General features: G+C 46.8%; 2 protein-coding genes across 3 annotated transcripts in view; one reads left to right on the top strand and one right to left on the bottom strand.

Annotated features, from left to right (window-relative positions):
• Positions 1-2,364: 2,364 nt before the first annotated feature.
• Positions 2,365-25,585, bottom strand: part of E2F4 (E2F transcription factor 4) — a 26,467-nt gene continuing 3,246 nt past the window's right edge. Inside the window, exons 2-11 of one of the 2 annotated variants that reach the window (XM_048515594.1) lie at positions 18,585-19,020; positions 14,092-14,201; positions 13,492-13,653; positions 12,594-12,637; positions 11,714-11,775; positions 10,495-10,765; positions 8,744-8,935; positions 7,989-8,036; positions 5,061-5,105; positions 2,365-4,472 (exon numbers count right to left, since the gene is read on the bottom strand). In XM_048515594.1, coding sequence (XP_048371551.1) covers positions 4,357-4,472; positions 5,061-5,105; positions 7,989-8,036; positions 8,744-8,935; positions 10,495-10,765; positions 11,714-11,775; positions 12,594-12,637; positions 13,492-13,653; positions 14,092-14,201; positions 18,585-18,713 — 1,179 coding nt within the window. In that variant the 5' untranslated portion in view covers positions 18,714-19,020 and the 3' untranslated portion in view covers positions 2,365-4,356. Of the gene's footprint in view, positions 4,473-5,060; positions 5,106-7,988; positions 8,037-8,743; positions 8,936-10,494; positions 10,766-11,713; positions 11,776-12,593; positions 12,638-13,491; positions 13,654-14,091; positions 14,202-18,584; positions 20,427-25,585 lie in introns of those variants that run through there. The other variant, XM_048515593.1, reaches the window with a different exon arrangement.
• The window catches only part of EXOC3L1 (exocyst complex component 3 like 1), an 18,254-nt gene continuing 14,084 nt past the window's right edge, over positions 21,416-25,585 (top strand). The window contains exons 1-3 of the mRNA XM_048515592.1: positions 21,416-21,732; positions 23,998-24,158; positions 25,170-25,389. Coding sequence (XP_048371549.1) covers positions 21,690-21,732; positions 23,998-24,158; positions 25,170-25,389 — 424 coding nt within the window. The 5' untranslated portion in view covers positions 21,416-21,689. The remainder of the gene's footprint in view (positions 21,733-23,997; positions 24,159-25,169; positions 25,390-25,585) is intronic.

Raw genomic sequence — 25,585 nt, 5'->3', positions numbered from 1 at the left:
CGTAGTCCGTCCCGGGAGCCTCGAGGGGCGCCGGACGCTCCGCCTCCTGCAGACCGAGTGGCCAGGAAGGAATCCAACCGGTGGAGCGGGGCCGGCCGGCCTGCCCGCCCGCCCTCTTTCTCCCCGTTCCGGCAACAGCTCGGCTCGCTCTGCTTCAGGAGCAAGCGGGGTGGGGAGGGTTGCATCTGACCTTCTAGCAAGAGAAGGATCGGACCCAGAACCTGTTACGGAATTCTAGAAGGAAAAGATCAGATGCCCTCTGAGCGCGCACAGAGTGCTTTTCCCAACCACACCCAGCAGGGACTAACGGGTGCGCAATTTTTCGTCCTTCTGGCCCAGGGCCCGGCAGCCTTCCAAATTCAAGGGAAAGGGCGTGAGGATGGAGGCTGCCAGCAGAGCCAGCATGTTCGGAATGGAGGGAATCGTTGCAATCCCCAGGGACACGTATAAGTGAGGGACGGTAGTGGTCAGAATACCAGGAGGTGGTCAGGTAGAGGGAGGATTGACTCCCCAGCCTCGCTGGGTGATCTGGAGAAGGAAACTGAAACCCATATCGTTCTGGCAATAAAACAGGTTTGTAATATGGTCACAATAATTCCAGTTTGTTGGTGACGATTGTATTTATGATCTTGAGCAGTTCCACTAACTACAGTTCCTCCTGTTTTCATTATATATATATACACACACACCTGTCTGCATAACCTTTGCTTGGGAAGGTGAGCAGATTGGGTTTTTCCACCTGACTTGCACACAGTAAACACACCCTCCACCTCACCATTGTAAGAAAAGAGGAAAGAATCTCATCCCTCAGCCTAGCAGTACCAGCTAGCCTCCTTTCATATCTAAGATAAGATTTCCTGTGTGCTTAGAGGATTCCCACAAGTGTACCAAAAAGTATGGAGAGGAGCTCTTAAAATGTACCAAGAAAGCAAGCCCCAAACTGCCCAGTAGGGATTGAGACCCCTGGTTGCCCTACAAGTACTAAATGCTTAAAGAAGCTGAGCATTGGTTGGGGGAAGATGGTAGGGGCAGGACCACTGTATACCCTGAAACAGCCAACCACAACAGCCAGCTATATCAGGACATTGCATGATTTCAGCCACTGTAATCTATACCCAAAATATCTTCTTCCTACTGCTATAGAAGGGAGAAACTAACCAGAAAGGCACGTTAGCCTCAGATCTCCACATGAGGACCTCGCAGATCTTCTCCCCAACATCGATAGTACATGTCTGCTGTATCAACTTGATGCCCTCCAACTTGTCATAAATGGGAGTCAGTAGTGAACAGAGCCTCCTATTTATTATTTTTAAACTCACCTGTGCCTTCAGAACTCACCTGTGCCTACAAGCAAACATATTTTATGAAGCAGTGGATAGTCAGTTGTAAACCAGCTTGGAAAGTACCAATTGTAAACCACTTGTAAACAAACTTGGAAAGTACAACGGGCTTTCCTGTACAGGTAGCGTAAACCAAGCCAGTTTATTACTTTACCCAGGACTAGTCACAGCTGACTTATGACACTTCAGTAGTGCTTTCAAGGCAAAAGATGTACGGAGGTGGTTTGCCACTGCCTGCCTCCAAATGGGCTAAGAGAATTTTGAGAGGGCTGTGACTGGTCCAAGGCCACCTAGCTGGCTTCATGTGTCCATGGAAAGGGATTCTCACCTCCAGCTGCAGCTGGATATACTCCAAGTGAACACATGAAAATGCCTTACCCTGAATTAGACCCTTAGTCCATCAAAGCCGCTACTGTCTTCCCAGATTGGCAGCAACTCCGCAGGGCCCCTGGACTGAGGTTTTTCACAGGGTAGGTTACCTTCTTTAGCAGAAATCCAATGCTAGAGCCAACTCATTGATTACAGGTCCCAGATTATGCTCCTTTAAACTAAGGTCCCAAACTAACAGCCAGCGTGGTACAGAGTTGTGGACTCTGATCTGGAGAACCAGGTTTGATTCCCCCATTTCTCCACCTCAGGTGCGGACTCCCCACTCTTGCGCATGAAGCCTGCTGGGTGACCTTGGGCTAATCACAATTCTCTGTGGATTCTCTCAGCCCCACCTACCCCACAAGGTGTCTGTTGTGGGGAAAGGAAGGGAAGGAATTTGTAAGCCACTTTGAGACTCCTTATGGTTGAGAAAAGCAGGGCATACATCCAAACCCTTCTCCTTTCTAGCCACTGCTCCCTAATGAGGTTCACGGCTGTTCTCTTAATTCAGCTTTGACACATGCTTTCAGCATAACCTACCTTGCAGGATTGTTGTAAGGATAAAATGGAAAGGGGAGAATGTTGTAATCTGCTTTGGACTCCTGTAATATCAGTACAGAGCAAGAGTAATGGCTTGTCCCGATGTGAGGCACCCTTGTAAAGGATCTGTTTATTCATTCATTCAAAAAAACTCACTGTACAAATATTACAGCTGAATTTTTGTTTTTGCTGCAAAAAAGTATAAAAATAATCTTTATATAGGAATCAAAATTCATTTTTCCCATTGTACATCTCTCTAGGTATCTTCTTTCCCAGACGTCATATGACAGAGATTGACAGCACATATAAGCAAGGGTGGGTGGAGGGGACAGCTATCAGATACTCCATTGAAAACAGAGGTCAAGGTATCCATGTGAACAAGGAGGGAGGGAAGCCAGCTAGCTTCCTAAAGGCATAGGATAAGGGAGAAGAGAGACACACTCAGAAAAATCTGGAACACTCGAGCACAAAAAAACCAAGCAGGTATTTCACAAGGCTCTAAGCCTCTAGAAACAGAAGCGAGCTTCTATTCTGGAGGGGTATGTATAGCAAACAGTACGCCTTCCCTGTGAAAGATGTAGACATGTAGTTGTAGTTCATCCGCTCTAGCAAACAGGACTAGCAGTGCAATCCTTCACAGAGTTACTTCGGTCTAAGCCCACGGCTGCAACACATTTTGAGATGAGCAACTCAGCAGAGGATTGTGGTAAATTTGAAACAAAGGGCCAGCACTTCTCCTCGACCAAAAAGCACTCCCTGATTCTGGGAATAGCCTAGATCTGCACTCATCTGCAGCCCTACACAGACAGCTGAAATCAGACTTCACTCCACACAGCAAGGTTTGGGGGAGATCGTTAGCTGTTGCAACTCTCCTTGGCGGGAAAGCTTTCTCCCGCTGCAGAGAATGGAGAGTTTTAAGTGATTGTTTCAGGTTAAGAGTACAGAGCAGAAAACAAGTGTCGGTTCAGCTGCCCACGGGAAAGACTTCCAGAAGTGCAAAAGGGAGATTTCTCACCTCCCCTTCAGATGATCAGCCAGGGGGTAAAACCCTAAACATCTGTCATTAGAAGGTGGAGAACCCCAAGACAGGCATTGCAACCCAGCACCTCCTGGAGTGTGGTGAGCGAATACTTTTGCACATGTATGCAGCCTTTTTGCAGCAGAAAATGCCACTGAGCTTCTGCAGCCCACTTCCAGCATCTGAATATTGCCCTCAGGGTGACGAGGAAAGTTATGGATTATCACCAGCAGCTTCTATTATAGAGCACAACTTGCAGCTTTTTACGGGAAAGTCCCAAAGAAGTGTCTTCTTGCCAAATACACCACGGCCGCAGTCCGGAGCAATCCGTTTCTCAATTACATCTCTTTGGAGGAAAGTGACTGTGCAAAGTTGGAACCCCCTTTTTTGCTCACCTATGCAGCTAAAGGAAGAAGACCCTCTCACGTCACACTGTGCCTCAAAAGAAGGGGGCTGAACCCACAAAATGCAGTTTCTACACGCCTGTCCTACAACAAAACCGATGCAAAGTAAGGTTGCCACGAGCCCTGTGGCTTCAGTTTCCCTCCCACTCACCTCTGCACACAAAAAAAGTAGTTGCCAAAAGAAACACAGTCATGTTAACAACAAGGCCAAGATACGAGACAGGCCAATCCTCTGCTCTCCCAAAGACAGCAGGCTGTGGATCACCCTTCGGGTTCCTAAGACAAAGTGACTCCAAAACTGCAGGGAAGCCAAAAGCAGGATCTGGACCTGAGAAAGGTCTTCAGCTGGACAAGAAGATTCAATGGCAAGTACACCTGGGATGGAGGCCCGGGATCCAGGGAAAGGCCGGCAAAAACGGAGCGAGGTAAAAATCGGAGACGCAGCCTGTGCAACTCGGGAAAGGAAGAAGCCCCAAATAAGGAGGCTGCCAAGCCTGGAAGCAAGTCCGTCCTCTCAGTCTCATGTCCAAACTGCAGCAGTTCAGGTGAGTCACTCAAGCAACTAGCAAAAAAGGAATCCCAAAACCATGGAGGGGCTTCCCCTGCCCCCAAAGACAGTTTTTTTTAATTAAAAAAATCTATGCATCCGTGCATCCCGAAGTCCATCCAGATGGTATGCCAAGAGTCAGAGATTGAGGATCGGCACATCGAACAGGTCGCACACCCCTTCGCTCTCATCCAGGTTGTAGATGTAGTCGTGGTCTCCGGGAGGCGGGGAGAGGCGCAGCAAGGGAGCGAACACTGTCCAGAGAAAAAGCAGTTAGAGGGCTGGGGCACCACAGCATGTCAGGCAATGCCTAAAGCTGTGATCCCCAGTGTGGCCCCCATCCACAGGGACCCACATGGCCTGAAGAAGAAGAAGAAGAGTTGGGTTTATATCCTCTCTTTCTCTCCTACAGGAGACTCAAAGGAGCTTACAAACTCTTTTCCCTTCCCCCCTCACAACAAGCACCCTGTGAGGTAGGTGGGGCTGAGAGAGCTCACCAGATAAGCCTCCGCCACTCAGGTGGAGGAGTGGGGAATCCAACCCGGTTCCTCCAGATTAGAGTACACCTGCTCTTAATCACCACGCCACTGCTGCCAGTGTGTTCTGTGGTACACGCCTGCTTCTTCAGTCCTAGCTTGCCTCTACCTCATTGGAATAGGCGCATCAGAAGAATCTAGGAGACCTGCCCTTTGGGTCTGCAGGGAGCACCCACTCAGAGACACCTGCCTCGATCATCAGAAGCCCCATGGCTTGGAATCTCCCCATATGCAGCCATTTGCCCTGCATTATGTGGTGGGGCCCACCGGTTCAAGACAGTGGAGGATCCCTGGCTTCAGCCTTACCTTCAGAGGACATCAGCTCTTCGAGCAGCTCAGAATTCATGCATTCTGTGTGGGAGAAAGAGAAGTGTTTTATTTATTTTAATGAATTTCGCCTGCTCCTAACCACAGTCGAGCTCTGGGCAGCGTGCAACGTTTAAAACAGATAATACAGTGAAACGATACAAAACCGACAGGAATTCTAAACTTAACATCTATTGATGGCGAATAAAAGTGACATCCCATACCTTCCCCATCACAACAGCTTAGTGTTTGAGTGTAAGGGAGAGCAGAGGCAAAGAGGCAAAAAGAAAAAGGCAAAAGTGCCCGTTGGACATTAATAATCAAGCCAATGATAGTTGGTTACGCTTCTGTACTCTGCCATCTGCTCCCCAGCTTGAACTCTTTTTAAACATTTTTAAACTTTTTATTAAAAATTAGCATGTACATAAAAGAAAAAGCCAGAGCTGTTAGTTTACATCAATTCATTCATAAGTACATACTCGTTAAAAATAAAGGAAGAAAGGAAGAAAAAAGAAAGAAAAAAGGAAAAAAAAGAACTCTTTATCAACAGCTTGAACTCTTGCTTTCTCTCTTCCCCTTGACTCTGCCCCGTGCTTCCCATCCTCACCTAAGCCCATTTATTTATGTTTTATTTAATTCATTCATATCCCGCCTTTATATTTAACAGGAAAGCAAAAGGACTTGTATCATTCTCACTAGCACTATTTCATCCTCACAACAACCCTGTGAGGTAGGCTAGGCTGAGAGAGTACAACTGGCCCAAGAACATAGAATCAAAGAGTTGGAAGAGACCCCAAGGACCATCAAGTCCAACCCCCTGCAATGCTGGAACGCGCAATCAAAGCATTCCTGACAGATGGCCATCCAGCCTCTCTTTAAAAACTTCCAAAGGAGGAGACTCCACCACACTCCAAGGTGGTGCATTCCACTGTCAAACAGCCCTTACTGTCAGGAAGTCTTTCCTGATGTTTAGGTGGAATCTCTTTTCCTTCCCCTTGAACCCAGATCACTCAACAAGCTTCCGTGGCACAAATAGGGATATGAACCGGAGTCCTCCCAGGTACTTGGCTAAGACTCTTAACCACTACAACTCACTGACATTCATTTTAACCACAAGCAAGGATTTGGAGAGTAGCAAATGCAGGCAATAGCAGTCATAAATAGCCGGTCACTGCAGTTACAGACACTTCTTGGACAGCTGATTCCTTCCCTGACATTGCTAACTTCCAGCAGCTGCAAGTGTGTGAAAGGTGAACAGAACAGTTCTAATGAGCCTCTTGTCCTGCCAGTTTTATTTTCAGTAGGGAGGAGACCACAGTTCATTCCAGGTGATCCAAGTTCAAAAAAGCCAACAACTCTCTTCCAGCACACTAAACCTTACATAGCAATAACTAAGGTTTATTATTAATCTTTAGTTATTGCAATATAAACTTTAATATTTTTTGCAAGTTGACAATTTAGTAAACAGTCACCGACTGTGTATAAGTACAATAATAATTATATTAGTGTCGCAAATATTCCTCCTTGTAAATACCATAGACTATGTAATATTTCGTATAGTGCTTTTAGTACTCTTGTTATAGATTATAGATTATGTAACATTTGAATAGTGCTTCTAGTACTCTTTTGTCTATATATATACACTATGGTAACGGTACCTTGAAACTGATGTACCCTGATCTTGTACTACTGGTCGCTGACTGTAGATAAAATGACTTATGACTTTAATATTTAAGTAATCCTGTATGGATTTATAATATCAACTGGAAGGGGACTCTTTGGCATTTTTGAAATCAGATCTATTTAAACCTTAGTTGTAACATAGCAGCCTGAACAGCCCTCACTAGCCCAAGACCTCATTTTGGTTCAGAAGGGAAGAGTACCAAGGAAGACCTGGGCTTCTACACAGAGGCAGGTAATGGCAAACTACCTCTGAATGTCTCTTGCCTTGAAAACCAGCAGGGGGGTCACCTAACTCAGCCGCACCTTGACAGCACTTAAGGTTCAACATTGGGTTCCATATTTAAGTAATCCTTTATCAACTGAAATATATACATACGCGCGCACACAGAGGATAGGGACTGCAGCTATGTTGTTTAACACTAGATCTAGAACCATTAGTAAGGGGTTTTTTTACATGAAACTAGCACATTATACAATAGTTATTTATTTGTATGTATGAAGCTGGCTGATGTGCTGTATTTGCAGTTTATTTAATAAAAACTGAAGGAAAGTGTTCCAAATTGCATGTAGGAATGAATCACACCTGCAGTACATCAAGTCTTGCTAAGCAAACTACACAGAATTGCAGTTATGTTAAGAAGGGACAGTGACTGAGCTGGCTGGTAATCCACAAGTATCCAGCAGAGGCCGCTCGGGTGCAAGGCTCTCCCCAAAGCATCACATTGTTAAGGCTTTGGTTTGAACAGCAATCCCTAGTGTTACGTTGAGTTCTAGGGCGCAGTCCAACAATAGCGCTATGGTCAATTTTAGGGTTTGGGTTTTTGCTACAATTTTGGGAACAATTTATGACTGAATATATTCAATAAAAATAATAAGTTAGGGTTAAGGCAAGAGCAGGGGCTCAGGCTTGCCTTAGTGCAGCGGTTCTCAACCTGTGGTTGCGACCCCTTTGGGGGTCCAACGACCCTTTCACAGGGGTTGCTTAAGACCATCGGAAAACACATATTTCCAATCGTCTTAGGAACTGAGATACAAATAATTTTATGGTTGGGGGTCACCACAACAGGAGGAACTATTAAAGGGCCGCGGCATTAGGAGGGTTGAGAACCACTGCCCTAGAGCCTCTGCGCACATGGTATTTCCCCCCACCACCACCAAAGGACCGAGCAACGAAGAATCCAAGTAGGCATGAGGTTTTTCATGCTTTCTGGGGAAAACGGGGCAAAAATTGGTTCTGCAACATACCTCTCATAGGATCCAACATCTCTGAAAGCTCTTTGGGAAGCTCCAGTACTGAAAGAAGAAATAGGCTGTTAGGTTTGAGAAGTGCAAATTGAGAAGTACAATAGTCCCTAACAGGTTTGCGTTCACATTGTTTAGAGATTAGTATTGGTCTTGTTTAATGTATGTGTTTATCATAAAGTTATCGTATGCAATTGAATTTTATGTTTTATTTTGTAGGAGAGGCACCAAATTGAAAAAAGAAACAAATCTTTTTGTGTTAATCATTAAGAATCATTAAGAATTTAAGGTCTTTATGTTTGCGAGTACAATAATGTATGTCCAGTAGTCATTTACTATTTTATAATGAATAATGTGATTTCTCATTAGGATATTTTGTGCTTATGTTTCTACAGATGGGGCCATAGAAGCAGTTCACAGGGAATAACCTAACCCGGGGATTAGCTAGCCCCTTATATATTGCATACTTATCTTATTTCCTTGTAAAGAGAGTTTTTTTTGTTTGAATTATATCATTCTAAGGGGATAAATATTATTTCTGTAGTAAAAGTGTCATTATAAAGGTAGGAATACCTGTGTGTTTATCAAGTATTATTTAAGGAAACTATTTTACAGTACTAGAGCCATAAAGGCACAGAATATTTATTTTTTGATAACTTTCAGGGGTACCTACCCTTTTTTTTCTTATGGATGACCCACCTGGAGAATGGCAACTCTACCCATACACCTCTCCAAAAGCCCCAACAAGAGAGACTCACTTTCTGTGGGGTCTGGTTTGATTGGTTCAAAGGAGGACGAGGGACTGGACAGGATGGAGCTGCTGTCCAGCAAGGCGGAAGGCTGAAGGGGCTGCGTGTCCAGCTTGGCAGGAGGGCTGGTGGGTGCCGTTGAAGGGGTGAGCGAGTCCAACTCCCGGCTGCCTCTGGATTCCGCTGTTGAGATTCCGCTGTCTGTTTGAGGTTAAAAAGAACTTTAGTTCCACAGTATGTCATGGCTTCCACACCACACTGACTACAGGCACAAAGAAAGCACCTCTGTCAAAAACTCATATGCAAGGAAAGAGACCAGGTGGAAAAACCCTTCCTGCTCCCCACCTCCCTGGAGCACTGCATTATGGGAGCACCTAACCTGCAGTCTTTTCAAGGGATACAGCCCAGACACAGGTTGACCACCCAAGCTAGAATAAGGCCTCTTTGTATAATTAATTAATTAATTTTTATGCCACCCTCCTCCAAGGGGCTCAGAGCGGTGTCCAACAATAATATATCTAACATTTAAAATCAGCTAAAAACAATCAATCCCCACTAATTAAGGAACCATAAATTGCATAAATTACATATCATATATTATCAAAATTATCAACAGATCTAGCAGGAAAGTGGCTGTTCTTTCATTACCATCATGAAAAGCAGGCCATTCAACCCTTCACGCCAGTACAATATTAGAGGGGGATACCTCTATGCACATTGAGGGAATTTGTACAGTGTTTATTCCTCTTCACTGCCCCCTGAGCTTGTATGTTTGCAAAGTATTAGTGTTACACTTTTTAAAATTAGAGTCTGGTGTATGGAGTGGCGGAGGATGCCAGGACGAAAACCAGTCTTAAAACACTCAGCAGAGAGGCTCATTTTGGGTTTGATGCAGACAAAGGCAAGCAGTGGATTGCAGACCGCATTCCAAGAACTAAGAATGGGAAACTGCAATTTAATCCTTGAGAGAGCTCGCAAGGCCTACAATGCAAAACAAATATTTGCCCGGGGCAAACCTGCCACTTTCCTGTTGTACTGTGAAAGCAAAGCCTCCCTCAAGAAGCAGGTAAGAGCAGCCATTCAGAATGTCAAGGCGGGCAAGCAAATCTCAAGGCACTAGGCCTAAAGAGACTGAATTGTTGCCCTCCGTGCCCAGTCACTGAGACAGCAGGCAACATCCACTAAGAATGCCACTGAAGAGGCCTGCAACAGATCCCAGGCATCTGACATGCCCCCCTGGCCTCCAGAGCTGAGCGTGGGGTGATGTGGCCTGCTGCTCAGCATGACTGGCACAATTGAAAATAACTGGGCAGGACTGTTAGTGAGGAAAGAGGTGCTGTGAGGTGGAAGAAGAGGAGTTGGATTGATATTCCCCTCCCCACAACAAACCCTGTGAGGTGGGTAGGGATGAGAGACCTGTGAAGAACTGTGACGACTAGCCCAAGGTCACCCAGAAGACATGTGGTGGAGTGCACAAGTTAATCCGGTTCACCAGATAAGCCTGCACAGCTCAAGTGGCAGAGTGTGGAATCAAACCCGGTTCTCCATATTAGAGTGCACCTGCTCTTAACCACTACACCATGCTGGCTCTCAAGTAAAAGCAGTAAAAGTAAAAGACAAAAACACTGAGAGCTCTACTTAATTTTTTTTCTAAAGAAGGGATAACTCCAGAAGCTTGAGGAGCCGATTCCACATTGCTCAGAATAAAGATCCCCCTCCTACCCCCACAAAACTACTCTCCACCTGCACCTCACACTCACCTGTGGCGCTGAGAGTTTTCTGAGGAGCAGGGCTCTGGTCCTGAATGCTGTTGGGCCCAGGTACGGAAGGGAGGGCACCACTAGGGAGGGATGCCTCTTGGGAATGGGGCTTGGAAGAAGTGACTGACTGGCACTGGATAAGGTCTTCTGGGGGAGGGACAGGAAGTACCACCGGAGGGGAGCTCCACACATCCTTATTGACTAGCAGAACATCGATGGGACCACTTGTGCTTTTCAGATGGATCTGATATTTCTTCTGCCCATTCAAGCCCTGAAGAGAAAAAGGACAAGTGCATCTTTGGAATTTTGCTGAGATACACGTGAACACCTGTGAAGCTGCCTGATACTGAGTCAGGTCATTGGTTCATCAAGGTGAGTATCGTCTGCTCAGACTGGCAGCAGCTTTCCAGCATCTCAGGTGGAGGTCTTTCACATTACGTGGTACCTGGTCCTTTTTAATTGGAGATGCTGGAGACTGAATCTGTGACCACTGAGCCACGGCATATCCCAAACTCTGATCACACCCTATAGTTAATACAAAGCTACGCAGAGGTTCAGAGATCCCCCACCCCATTTTGGAGTTCAGATAGGGACATTCTTGGAGTTTGCCAAGGATAAAACACTATTTTCAGCAATCTCAGCCTGCAGACACCCAGCCCATTTCTTCCACTAACCCCAAATGAGAACTACTTCTTCAAAACAGAGCTCATCACTCTCCAGTTATGCAGGCACATTTGCTCCTGCTCTCCTTTCAAGGAGAAATTTTGCCAGCTGTGCTGGGCACCATGCTGTGTTCTTCATAATGGTAGCTTTAGCATTATACTGATGGGCGAAGGTGGGCTGCTGTTTAATAGATAAATTTTCTCATCTTCCTGATGAAGAGACCTTCGTATCTTGTATATTATATCTGATGAAAGGTTTTGACTCAAAAGCTTCTGTTGAAAACCCCATTGGTCTCTAAGATGCTACTTGACTCAAATCCAGAAGTTCTAATGCAGACCATGATGGCTACCCTCTAAAATGTTCTTCTTGTGAGACTGTTGTGACTTGCCTTGGAGAGAAATCCAGGCTATAAATAATTTTCTATAAATTATTATCAGCATCACTAATGTTTTAAAGTAACTGCATCAGAATTGCAAAAGCGCACCAAGCCTCCCAGCTGTAAGCAACTCCCAGCAATTGGCTTTTTTCTATCAAGAACCCACTCCATTCTACCCACCTCAGGAACAGGAACCTCGAGCTGAGTGCCTGATGGGGCTCGAATGGCTAGCAGTGTGTCACCTGAAATAGAAGAACAACGTGGTCATGAGACGGAGCTAGCCCAAGCACAGAACATGGATGCCACAGAACTCACGATCCTACAAAAAAGAACTCCACCTGTATCTTTTCCTAAGCCGTCCCCTCCTCATTCCTTGTAAATCATCAGTATGATGCTTTCTGGAACATCCCGCCTTTTGGTCCTCAGGTGAATTTCGCCCAAGGGCATTTGTATTTTTTATACAGGGCATGGTCAATTTCAAAAAAATGGAGAGGTGAAGCCCTAAGCACAATCAAGCAAAACAAAACACTCTCCATTTGGAGACTGTTTTGTTTTGTTTGAGAGTACTCATGGCCAATTTCAGCCAAGATAATCTAGCCATCCAATAAGCAGATGGTGACACAGAATAAATGCTACCACAGCAACTGTTTGAAAGATCAGGCTAGGCACAAGGTCTGCCTTCAGAAATAATCGGCAAACCACAGTTTAGTCAAGTCAGGGGGTGAGGAAAGGCCCAAGGGAAAAGAGTTTAGGCGGGATCCTGCAACTGCCTCCAGCTAAATAATTTTGACAGAGAAGACTTCCATTAGTGAAGTGAGACTTGGTCTGGACTACATGAAAGGGAATTGTGGGATCCAACCCTTCTTGTCTGGAGCTTTGTAAGAGCAAAAAAAAAAGGACTTTTAAGGTGCACGTGGAAGCAGAAATAGAACAGACTTCACTGGGAGAATCAAAAGTTGCCTGTGTCTTTTCAGAAGCAGCACCCAACTATGGGAAAATTAACCACACAAAGAAATAGTGAGGAAGGGAAGCCTAACTAGGATATGATACTTCAGCTCACCTGCAAAGCATTTGCAGAGGTCCTCATCGGTCACATAGGCTAACGTTCCTGGAGTTAAGGAAAAGTCTGTTGGATCCAGTAGTAAAGAGATCATTCCAAGATCTACAAAAGGTACAGCTATGGAAGCTCCACGAAACCTATTATTTGAATCAGCTTTCTCAGTAGAATATGCAGAATGCTAGTAATATCCAGCCCCACCCCTCTCTCTCCTCTTTCAGTATGTCTGTGTCAACAAAGACATAACAGAGAGTGAAGTTTTAAAACTGACAATTCTTTTGATATGGATTTTTTAAAAATTAGCAATAAGGAAACAAACATAGTGAAGGATGAGAGTTTCTATGGAGAAAGGACATGAAAAAGTTAATTAACTCTTGCTTACATTAAAAAGCATACTTTATCCAGTTGGGGATCAAAGAGGCCCCCAACTTCAGTCATTTTTTTAAGCCTTGGGAATTGCTCCAAGCTTGCTAAGAAAAAAAATCCAAGGCTTTATTAAGTTGCTGTGGTTAGAATGCTGGATTATAATATAGGAAATCCAGATTTGAATCCCCACGCTCCCGGAGAAGCTTGCTTGGGTTAGTCACACATTCTCAGGTCTATCTTACCTCACAGGGTTATAAGGAAAAAATTCTACCACATGTTGCAGCTCATCTGATTACCAGCTGCAGAAACCTACCCACAAGAAGCGGCTATCTCCACCCTCAGACCTTGTGCTAGCTACTGATGGAGACCTGATTCAGAGAGATAATGCTTGAATTTTTGACATTTGCTGAACTAGCTTGTCATTCAAGTGTTGCTTTAGAGGACAGGAACCAACATTTTCTTCCTGCCCACTGCAGCAGGAGCGTCTGAGGCAAAAATGGGGATGAAAGCAGAACACGGTGCAGGGAAAGGATATCTGTTGTTCTGGACATCGTCGGAAACATTCCTGATGCTCTGCTGGACCCACATTTTCTGCTGCTCCAGTTCTCGCTCCCGCTGCTCCAGGTCCTCGATCTCAGCTTTCAGTTCGATCAGCTTATGGGCGATCTCACGGGTGTTGCAGCCCGGTCCCACACCTCTGGAGGGGGAAGGAAGGAAATGGAGGGGGAACAAGAGCTGTAAATAGACAGCCTCTCCATTCACCAAAGGGGTCTTTGAAGGTATCAGGGGCACTGCCATTTCCACCACACATAATATGAAACCTGATTGCAGAATTTATATGGAAGGCTCTATCAATTTCACCCTCCACTGTTTCCTCTTTTACTTCTATTAGTTGAGACACCCCCGAAATGAGAAGTTGCTTAATATTTTGGCCCTCACACTCAGGTATAAAGTGTAGGGGATCTTCCCTCTGGCTTAAACGCACAGCTCTTTTTGTAGCCAAGCGCTGTCTGTAGTGCCCAAAGACCTACTCATGGCGATGGAACCTTGTGAGCAATTGCCACCAGAATGCTCCTGAGAATAAAAGCCCGCTTTCATGGTCTCCTTCTGTCGCTGCTGATCTATCAGTACTCACTTCCACTGAATACTGTTCTTGGACTTCTTCTCAATCAGCCCAATACCTTCCAGGACGTTTGTGATATCATAGATGCGCCTCTTTTGTCGCACTGCCAAGGTGTCTGCTGCCTAAGGAGAAAGGAGTAACAATTCAATGAACTACAAGTCCATTGTTATGCTCTGTCTGAGGGCATCTGGATAGAATAGTACCCAAACATAATACTGAAAAACCACCTCCAGCCAAGTTCCACTTTATCAATTGTGTCCAAGAACTGTCTTTGGCCTCCCTGCCACCCCCACTTCCCAGAAGAATGAAGTCAGATCTGTTTGCCTCTGGATGTTCCATCTGTGCAGAGGGTTATTCACCTGACAAGCTTACATGGAAAGTGACAACGCATATATTGGCCTTAGGGTTCCAGATCTCAGTGCTGGTGAGGCGAAGGAGTCCTGTTTTGCAAGTTACAGGAGGAAATTAAATGTGTTATTTTCCCCCTCTGTAATATACATGACAGCCCCTGAGATTTAGGAGGAAGTTTCCAATCTTCTGAGTATCTGTACTGCTGTTATACTTGAGGAGAAGGTGTGGCTCAAAAGAGAATCTGCTTGACATACAGAATGGTCCAGGATCAATCCCTGCCATCTTCAGCTAAAAAGATCAGGCAGTGGGTGATGCTTAATATCCCTGCCTGATACTGTGGAGAGACACTGGCAGTCAAAGTGACAAACTGACCTGGGCAGACACACTATAAGGGAGCTTTATGTGTGTGGACATGATGTTCAGGACCATGGAGTATCAGTTGGGAAATGTGAGAAATCTCCTTTCACGAACTATCTGGGCAGCACTGCTGCTGGACAAATAACGGGCTCTTTTGTGGATATGCAGTCAAAGCTACAACAGCCATAACTGGACAGCATATAAGCACCCCAGCCTTGTAGAACCAGGATGACCAATCACTTTTGTATCTTGAATCTTAAAGTGATTCAGAAGCCTTCCAGAAGAAATGTATTTGCACTACAAACAAGATAGGAATTCTTCAGTTATGATCAATGCATGGAGTTCACTGGAAAAAATTATTCACTGTGTCTCAAAATGCAAACCACTTTAAGTCATTAACTGAAACTGATAGGAAGCTTGCTCAAAATAAATAAGAGTATGATTTTGCCCGACAGTAATCCAGTGGAACTCCCAGACACATTATGCCACAAGGACAAGTGGTGCAAATGGCCTACATGGATGACTGCACAACAGCTCCATCAGAATTTACTAGCTCAGTAAACCCCAAGTGGGACGCCCCCATTGTGTCAGAGATGGAGCAAAAGCTGGCATGTCAGCCAGCGGCAGACATAATTACTATGCTCCGCTTCCTAACCTTCCCAACATTTGTGAGGCAACTAGTTTGGCAAGACAAGTCTGGCTCTGCCTCCCAGGACACTGTGTAGCAGAGTTTTAAGCCATCACATTCCAGTGAAAACCACGTTTCCAGAACGGTTCTAGAGCAAAGCTGCCAACTGGGAATTCCCTGGGCTCTGTGGAATGTGGCTTCCAGAAATGGCCAGCTAACAAAGGAAAGAAGCTGCCCCTTTATCATCCTGACCTTGCTTTGCTTAGTCACCTCCAGTAGTCACTCACTCGCAGTGAATCATAAGCAAGGGTGAAAGTCACATTTCTTACTGATACTGTCTCTCTCAGGGGAATCCGAGCAAAAGAAGAGAAGAACCACTTCCTTATCAGATTGTGATACTCGCCTGCATCAGCTTAACTGCATCCCTGGTCATAAACCTACATTTTGGTCCTTGTTTTTGTTGGATACTATATTCATTTGTGTTCTGCTTGATTACCAGAAACACATTGCTAATCCTTTGATCTGCTTTTTAGATGCACTCTGACTCTAAACACATAAAATGTTTATAAATTTACTTACATGAATGTAGTTTTTTCTCCACCAATGGAAACCCAAAGTGCCTCACCTCTTTCTCCTCCATTAGATCTCTAAAACCACTCTAGGAAGTAGCTTATGCTGAGTGTGTGTGTGTGACTAATCCATGTTCACCTGGTGAGATTCCATGGCAGGGCAGGGATCTGCCAAATCCTGGCCAAATTCTAACTACCATACCACCCTGGCTATTCTCCACATACTTGGGGTGTATGCACTAACCTCCTTAAGCGACTACTTGAGATATCTGATGGGCTCCAATCCATTAAAGTGTTTCTCTCATAGCATCCCTGCATTCCTATGCAGAATGAATGCAATCTAAAACCATTTGTTTCAATAGGTTTAGAGCCGAGTCAGTCACAGTACAATACTAACGACAGTTTCCTGGCAGAAAGCCCCACTGAGTTCACTTCAGTAGAATTCTGAGTAAAGCAGCTAAGGATCCAACTGTCAGCACAGGTCTGTACTTTCAGTCTGTTAGCCTTGACACATCTCACAGGACTTTTTGTCTTGCCACAGTGAATAATCACCTCTGCCTCTCTTGAACTGGCCCCAATGCCACAGCAGCCCCTGTTCAAACTCACAGTCCAACAAAAACCTCTGGAGAGAATCTAGCAGTAATGTCCAAAGCCGGCCTCTCCCTAAGAATCATAGAGTTGGAAGTCAAACCCTCTGCCATGCAGGAACACACAATCAAAGCACTCCCGACATATGTTCATCCAGCCTCTGTTTAAAAACCTCCAAAGAAGGAGATTCCCCCCACTCTCTGAGGCAGTGATTTCCACTGTCGGACAGCCCTAACAGTCAGGAAATTCTAATGTTTGGGTGGATTCTCTTTTCCTGCACCTTGAATCCATTACTCCGTGTACTAGTCTCTAAGGCAACAGAAAACAAGCTTGCTCCCTCTTCGACATGACATCCCTCCAAATATAGCTATCATGTCACCCTTAACCTTCGCTTCTCCAGACTAAACATCTCCAGCTCCCTAAGCCTCTCTTTGTAGGGCATGGGTTCCAGACCTTTTACCCTTTTGGTTGCCCTCCTCTGGACACGTTCCACCTTGTCAATATCCTTCTTGAATTGCGGTGCCCAGAACTGAATACAACTGTAAGTGACACAGCCCTCCAAGTGTAACATACAAGCCATCAAATGTGAATTAGAACAATGCTTTGGTGATGCTTCACTGAAAAATGCCTGTGGTTGACAGCATCTGAAGCTCCTTCCCTTTTCTTCATCAGCCACATCTGGTCCACGCAGAGCACTGTAGCGAGAAGCTTTAACTGCAAGACTATTGATGGGGTTTCCTACATTCCACCCTCCCAGCACTGCAGCAGAACCAAGTAAGATTTCAGTTACAGTTAAGCTCTCCAGGAAGAGCAGATGACACCCACAGCCCCTTTGCTGTTGCGGTAAGGCAGGTGCCCCAAGCGCTGCCAGAGTTGTGCTTCTGGGCTGGCAATCTGTCACACCTGCGCTTGATCGACAAAAGCAGCAAACCTGTGCCGCACGCCCAGAGAGCCCTTCATGCACTCCTGCATACCCGCCATGCAAATCAGCCTCTCTCCCTGTTCAAGAGACGTGACGCCTTAGTAGGCATTTCCTTAGTAGAAGGTTTTGCTGATGAAGGGCGAGGACAGGGGAAACTACTTTGCAGGGTGGAGAGAGCATCATACAGAGCCTATATAATGGGGCTGTCCCTTCGGTCATAAACCTATCCCTCAGGTCGGCATGCTCGCAAAAGGAAAAGCGAAAGCAAGTGATTGGGTGCCATTTCAAAGCAAAATGAAGTTAGGATGGCACGGGTGGACTGATCCAAGCACATCTGTTCCATTTACCCCAGTGTGCACAGTCAAGGAGCAAGTCCCACCCCATGCCAGACATCTTACTCCATAGACTCTATTGAGGAGGGATCTGAACTTGACCCCACCGATCCCGCTCCCTAAGCCCATCCTCTCTGTGGTAAGGCAAGATAGATTCTGCCTAGAAAGCTTGATCCAGATTTCACGACAGAAAGGAGGGAACCTGAACCAGTCTGATACACCTGTATGTCTACCAGGGAGGGCTGGATGGACAAGCACGGGGTTTAACCCTACTACTTCGATCCCTTATGCCGTATCTCTGGTGGGATGGGAAGGATTCTACCTGGTATGTTTCATCTTTCTCCTCATCCTCCCTACAGGGAAGCAGGGGGGGGAGGGGGAGGAATCAGTGCAGTCCTATACTGAGACCACCGTCCAGCTAAATGCCATTCCTACATCACATAAACATGTGGAATAAGTCCCATTCTGCAACACACTGGCACACATGTGAAATAACCCCCATTCTGCACATGCACACATGTGTAATAAGCCCCATTCTGCAATGCATTAGCACACATGTGGAATAAGTCTCATTCTGCAACGCGAGCATGCTCCCGTCACTTCTCCATGAACTCCAGGGGGGGGGGGCAATGCTGAGCTTGACCTGCCATGACCGCTCCATACTCCCCCCCTACTTCTCCACTGCCGGTCCCCCCCCCCCCACGCCCGACCCCGCACGGCCCCACCGGGAGTGCTGCCCGGCTCCTTCCCCCTCTCACCAGCTTGAGGTCGAGCACGCCGTCCTTGGCCTCCTGCAGCAGCGACACGAACTTGGTGGTGAGCAGCCCCAGGCTCTTCTCGTGCCGGCTGGGGCCGCCCCCCGGCGGCTGAGGCCCGGACTCCGCCATCCGCCTGCCTCAGCGTCGAGGTCCCCGGTGCAGCCCCCGCGCGGTGACCCCGTCGCCGCCGCCGCTTCCGGCCGTCGCACAGCACGACGGGAGGAGAAGGAAAGGAGCCACCTTGGGGAGAAAGGGGCGGGGCCTAGCACGCTTTCTTTTTTGTCCCCGCCCCCTTTTTAAAATAAAACCCGCCCTCTAAACGGGCTCCTTCGGGGAAAGAGCTCTTCGCGGCAGCGACCTCTGCTGGCCAATGGGACGCAGCGCTCCTCAGAGAACGTACTTTTGGAATGGCCACTGAAATCTTTTGCAACCGGTTCTGGCAAAAGTAAAAAAGTTTATCAGACCAACCAAAAAATCGTATGCATGTTAAATAATGATGCTGATAATATAACCGATACAGCAGCCAAATTTCTACGTATCAGTATTGAGATGCGTCTACAAAAATAGAGTAAGACTTCTATAGTATTGCAGCTGATTCTCAAGATCTTCTAGTATGTTATAAATGGAGAGTTTTTTTGTGTGTTTTTAATGCTGATACGCCAATGAAGGGCGACTTGACTTGAATGCCCATTGGAAACAACGGGAGTTTCCTGAAGTCTGATTAGAGGAGCTGTGAAAGGTGCAAGCAAAAGAAAGGGAAGGGTATCACAGCGTGGTTGTGAGCATAAAATAGAAAACAAATGTTACCGGTATATGCCTCTTTGGGTCACCCCATTGGGTGAGAAAAGCGGGTTAATGGAAATGAAATAAATAAACATTACACAGGTGGGCTAGAAGAGTTGCCAGCTAGCCAGGAAAGCACAGGCCTGGAATTGATTCTGTGTTTTTAACAGCCAGATGGGATACAAGGACCATTGCCTGCACCCCAAAACATTGCATAAGCAAAGTTGACCCCTGGCCTCAGGAATTGGCTTCAGATGCTTGCTTGGCCAATGGCAGACTAGTCACTGGATTGCATCTGAAGTTTCATATTTGCAAAGTATGAGGACTGATGATCTTGCATGCCAGCAGTGAGAACAAACGAAAGTTTGAAAAGCACCCTGTACACAAAAGGTGGTGCTTCATCTGAGAGTTGGATGGGGGCTTCAAAAGCCATCTCGTTCACACACGCACACCCTGCTCAGTGGAGGCAATCCAAAAACTCCAGCACTTCTGAGAGTTTGTTATTTGGCTTGACATGTTGTTCTTGGCTTACTGATACTGAGTTGTATATTGCCCAGGGCAGATTCCATGTTGCTTTTTCTAAATAAATAAATCATTTTCCCAAATAGATTTCGAAAGCACACTGGCCTCTTACAGAAGTACAAGGCAACCCCATCAAGGATAATATTGAAGTCACCACAAATTATGCTGTCTGCATGGATGTAGATCACTCGATCGCCTAACGTCTTTAAAATTTCCCCCTTTGTCTCTCTTAGCCTTACCCTGGTCTCCAATTATTACTGCCTTCAGTCCTAAACTGCTTCCTGCTGATATCAGAACCATAGAATGGCACTGGTTGGGAACTGGTTATCTTACTCGACAGCAGCAGCTCCCCCCACAAATGCCAGCCTTATCATGAAGGTCTCAGACATACTCCTAGTAAGAAGGCATTAGGCACATTTTTGCCCTGTATCATGAAGGCTGAGATAGTAGATTTTTACAAAGGGGTTAACCCATGCATGTATGTCTATTTTAGATATATATTCTCCACTTTTCTCCCCAGTGGGAGAAAACTCCCTTACTTCATTCTCCCCCTCCATTTCAACTTTATTATTATTATTAGGTTTCTACACCACCCCTGCCCCCTTCTGTATCACCCCTTTCAGGCTTGGTGCAATTTACACCAACTTTACAACAACAACTATGTAAAATAAGTTAGGCTGAGAGAAAGCCCAGTAGGTGCCACCCAGATCCTAGATCTACACTTTTCCCATGACTGCACCATGCTGGTTCCTACAACGCATTGTGCACACTCCATATGGTGGCCACTGGTGGCCACATAGGAAGTATCACTGGCTAGGCTTATACTCGCTAAACAAGGAGGGGTTTTCTCTTTCCCTTGGAACTCTGGCAGTTCAGGGCACGGTACAGTGAGTAGCAGGAATGATTCCCATTCATGTTAAGTGACCGTTTCCTTGAATGGAAGGAGCACTTCACCTTGTTCAGCCACATGGAATGCACGGGGGTTTCTTTTTTCTTCTTAAGGACATCCAGAGAAGGGAAGGGGAGTTTTCAAACTGGCTGTGTTAAGTTCTGAAAAGCAGAAGTAATCTGTGCATCTCTTTAACTCTCCTGATTTATTTGCTCAGGAACATTTATAAATAAAGAAAAAGAGGCGATAATTTTCCACAGACACCTATGCCCAGCATCCACATTGAAGCCCCCTTCCCCTCCCTCCCCTCCCTTGCATGCCACACCTCCCTCCCTCCCTCCTTCCCTCCCCTCCCTTGCATGCCACCCTCACTCACTCCCCTCCCTCACTCCCTTTCCCTTGCATGCCACCCCTCCCTTCCCTCTCCCTCTGCTAGGGTGGGTGGGCCATGTCCAGATGCCGGGCCCCCTTCCCCTCCCTCCCCTCCCTCCCCTCCCTTGCATGCCACCCTCCCTCCCTCCCTCCTCTCCCTCCCTTTCCCTTGCATGCCACCCCTCCCTTCCCACTCCCCCACTTCCCACTCCCACTCCCCCAGTAAGGACTGCGTAGTAGAAAGCAGAGAGATACATGCAGAGCAACCACAATTCATACTTGTGTGCATGGCCTGGATCATGGCCCCCTGTTTGCTGGGCGGCTGCAGCCTCTGCTTTCCCCAAGAACTAAAGTGTCCATTTGCAGCTTTCCCCGCCCTCCTGCTCCTACATCCTGAGTATATCTGCAGCGTTACAGAACAGGCCCCTGAGGAGATGTGAGTGGTATCACTGACGGAAACGGCTACAGCTGGCTCTGGGCTGTGCTTCCTCAGCGGAGCCCAGCCCTAGACTCCAAACAGGCTCACTGCAGTGAAGGCTATGGGCATGTCCGCAGAGGAGGAAGAATCCACCAGCCCCAAAGGTAATGGGAGGCACGGATCGAGGATCCTGGTGGCCGTACCACCTGGCAGGATGTCAGGAATAGGTGGTGAGGAGGGTAATGGGTGAAGCATCTTTCCTAGCTCTGTGGCTGTCTCCACCTTTGGTCTTTTGGGGAAAGGGTTAACTCCCTGTCCTTCTGACACCTTCCTAGTTGAGGGGGAAAACAGCATCCATGACAGGGTGAGAGAGTTTTCTGGATAGGTCACTCTTTGGGGTGTAGGGGGAGGAGAATCACAGAGAGGGAGCCCCAGTAAGGACTGCAGCTTCTAGAAATAAGCAAGCTGTAATGTAAGACCCAGGCTGCTTCCACCCCATTTGGATTCTTTGAGTAGCAGAGTTAGTCATAGTAGCAACAAGGCAACCACACAGTAGCTGTCCCTATACTTTGCTTGCTTCAACCCCTTCCCAATAGCAGCTCCCATTCCCAACACCACCAGAAGGCCGGTGGGTGAGGCTGCCAACTCCAGCTTGAGAAATTCCTGGGGATTACAGGCCAGTGCCTGAGGAGAACCGGGTTTGAGGAAGGAAGGCAGCTAAGCAGGGATGTGATAATTTCCTGTGTATTTATTTTCCGCCCGTCACCAATGTCCCTGGGCAGGGACTTTGCCAGACAATCCAGTCTCCGAAGCGGCAATTTCCTCCGGAGGAACTGATCTCTGTAGTCTGGTGATCAGTTGTATTACTGGAAGAAACCCCAGGCCCCACCTGGAGGTTGGCAACCGAATTAGAGGTTAAGGTATTGCAAAACATGGGAAACCAGGACCTGTTTGGGTGATTCTATGGTAGTGAAATTGCCCACTCTAGTGTGAGGGAGCGTTGAGGGACAGAACTAGGAGGCCTCAGTGTCACTGATGAAACTCCCCTTTTAAGAAAAGTGTTCATAATTCAGCTGGTGTTGGTTTTCTGGGCTTTGTGGTCCTGGTCTGGTAGTTTTTGCTCCTAACGTTTCGACCACATCTATGGCTGGTATCTTCAGAGGCATGCATGCTCTATGAGCAAACGGCCAAAAAACCACAACAGCCAGTTGATTGTAGCCGTAAAACCCTTCAACAATATTAATATTGTTCATAAATCTTCCGGCTGTTTATTGTCAGGGCCTCCAGCTGGGAAGCAGACAACAGAATGGAGATAAATTTCTGCTGAGCAAGAGATGATGTGTTGTCAGGGAACAGAACTCAGGAAGATTTCCTGGGAGCCAAACAAAGGAGGCTTCGGCCTACTTCATACATGCTGGAGAATGGAGCTGGGAGAATAGGCTGCACACCAGAGGGCTAGGGGAAGATCACATTTAACATTTGAGAGGCTGCCCTATGATCTTTTACTTCAGATCCTTGTAAATACAAAACTAGAATTCCCTCCACACTGAGGTTGGCTCTTGGTTTGTTATCCAAACTGGAGTAGATCATTTGAAAGCATCCACAGAGCTTCACCCTACCTTTACCTCAGGCAGAAGTCCTTCAAATCACAACCTTATCCTTTTAAACTGGAGATGCTGGGGACTGAACCGGGTACCTCCTGCCGGCAAGCAGTCACAGCCCTTCCCTCTTCACATAAAAGAACTCCCCCCCCTTCCTGCACACACCCTTGCAACAGGACAAAGAGGTCTCTGCTGTCATATCTGATTTGGTCCTGAGGGATGGATGAGTACCAGTCTCTTTACATCATCCGCCATCTTGACAGGGTAACTCCTGGGTAACTTATTTATCCCAGAGGTGAGATGCGGTTTGAATTCCTTGAACAGAAAAAGCACTCGAGGGGTTCTCTGTTTGCAATGGAGAAGCCACCAGATCGGTGCGGAATTGGGGTGTCAGCCTCCATAGGGGACCTGGGATCCAGAAGAATTACAGCTCATCTCCAGACTACAGAAATCTGGAGAGAAAAAATGGGTGCCTTGAGAGTGGACTCAATGGCATTGCAACCCCCCTGAGGTCCAAGACTTCCCCAGGCTCCACCAGAATCTCCAGGAATTTCCCAACCTTGATCTGGCAAACCTGCCCCCCCCAACCTGCCCCCCCACACACACACCCCTTCTGGTAGCTAGGGAGGACCCGGCAACCCTAACAAGGAAAGGGTTAAGCTCCTTCTCTCTGCTTCTCCAGCAAAAGGCCCTCAGTTCTGCCCATTGACTATTCATTCCCAGACAGTCGCATCCTGTTTCCTTTCTGCATGCAGGGAAGCAGCTGGGGTGGAAGAGATTTTCCTGTCTCGTCAAGGTTCGTTCCTCGAGTCTGTTTTTCTCTTTCAGAGGAGGAATGGCCGGAAGTGGAAAAGGCTGAAAAATTAGCAAGAGGCGCTGCCTTGAAATGGGCATCAGGGATATTTTATCGGACAGAGCAACTGAGGGGTCTGGGGTTCTATCGGATCCGGGAGCTGCAACGCAACAGTTCCATCCAGTCCCGTATAAAGGTGGGCGATCACAACAACAGAGGCATACCTCCCAGAACCTCTGGGTCACTCTGGTTTTAAAAACCCAGTCCTTGCATGGTTGTATTCCTGTTTATCCATATGCCCTAGTCTCGACTCTGCTCGTTTGAGGGAGGAGGGCTTTAATATTCCTTGCTCCCTTTCAATTTATGTATGTTATGCTATATGCATATATTTTCGTTTTAACTATTCATTAATTTTCCAGAGCTGATTTTGTATTGATCGGTCACACAGATTTCCGCATAGGTTATCCTGGAGTGCATTTTTAGGATAAAAACACTCGAGCAGGCTACCCAGTATTCTTTCTAGGGCCATGGTGGCGAACCTTTGGCACTCCAGATGTTATGGACTACAATTCCCATCAGCCCCTGCCAGCCCGGCCACTTGGCCATACTGGCAGGGGCTGATGGGAATTGTAGTCCATAACATCTGGAGTGCCAAAGGTTCGCCACCACTGTTCTAGGGCTTTCTGCGATGTTAAAAGAATCGCATCACATACCGAATTGATGAAAAGCAAATACTGCCTACCTCAGAAAGTAGTGTGGTGTAGTGGTTAAGAGAAGTGGACTCTAATCTGGAGAACCCGGTTTGATTCCCCACTTCTCCACACGAGCAGAGGACTCTTATCTGATAAACTGCTTATGTTTCCCCACTCCTGCACATTAGTGGACTCTCGTCTAGTGAACGGAATTTGTTTTCTTGTTCTTACACATGAAGCCTGATGGGGTGACCTTGGGCCAGTCACAGTTCTCTCGGGACTCTTTCACCCACCTACCTCACAAGGTGCCTGTTGTGGGGAGAAAAAGGGAAAGGAGTTTGTAAGCTGCCTCGAGTCTCCTTACAGGAGAGAAATGTGGAGTACAAATCCAAACTTTTTCTTCTTCTGCCCCTGAGCCATATCCCTTCTCCTAGTATTTAATATCCCCTCTAATACTGCCTGTCAGGTGTGAACGCCTGCCTTGCTACTCTACTTTCACTCTGCCCTGTCCATAGTCTACTGTGCAGTCCTACCTAGAGGGGATGAGCACAGGCTTGGAGCAGCTCCATTCAGCCCTGGCCGACATTCATCATGTGAGGCAAGCCCTGGAAAGCGTGCAGCAGGAGTTGGCGTCCAGCGCAGGATCCTTCCAGAGCCTGCAGCTGCTACGGGAAGTGGCGCTGGAACACACCCAGCTTGGTTCGGTTGTCAGCACACTGCCGCAGCTTTTCTCAGGTGAGGCATTCTTGGCACGGTTCCTCCACCGTGCTGTTCTGAGGGTGGGTTCTGGAGCATGGTTCTTTCTTTCTTTTTTCACCACTGCAAGGAAACTCTGAAGTCACTGAACAGCAGGTATACATTTTTAACCCCTGTCTTGTGAAACTTTAGCACATGAGCCTGTGTGGTACAGTGGTCAGAGAGCTGGACTAAA

This window comes from Sphaerodactylus townsendi, linkage group LG14 (assembly GCF_021028975.2).
Source record: "Sphaerodactylus townsendi isolate TG3544 linkage group LG14, MPM_Stown_v2.3, whole genome shotgun sequence".
NCBI classification, from domain to species: Eukaryota; Metazoa; Chordata; class Lepidosauria; order Squamata; family Sphaerodactylidae; genus Sphaerodactylus; species Sphaerodactylus townsendi.
This window is presented reverse-complemented; position numbering and strand designations above follow the sequence as displayed.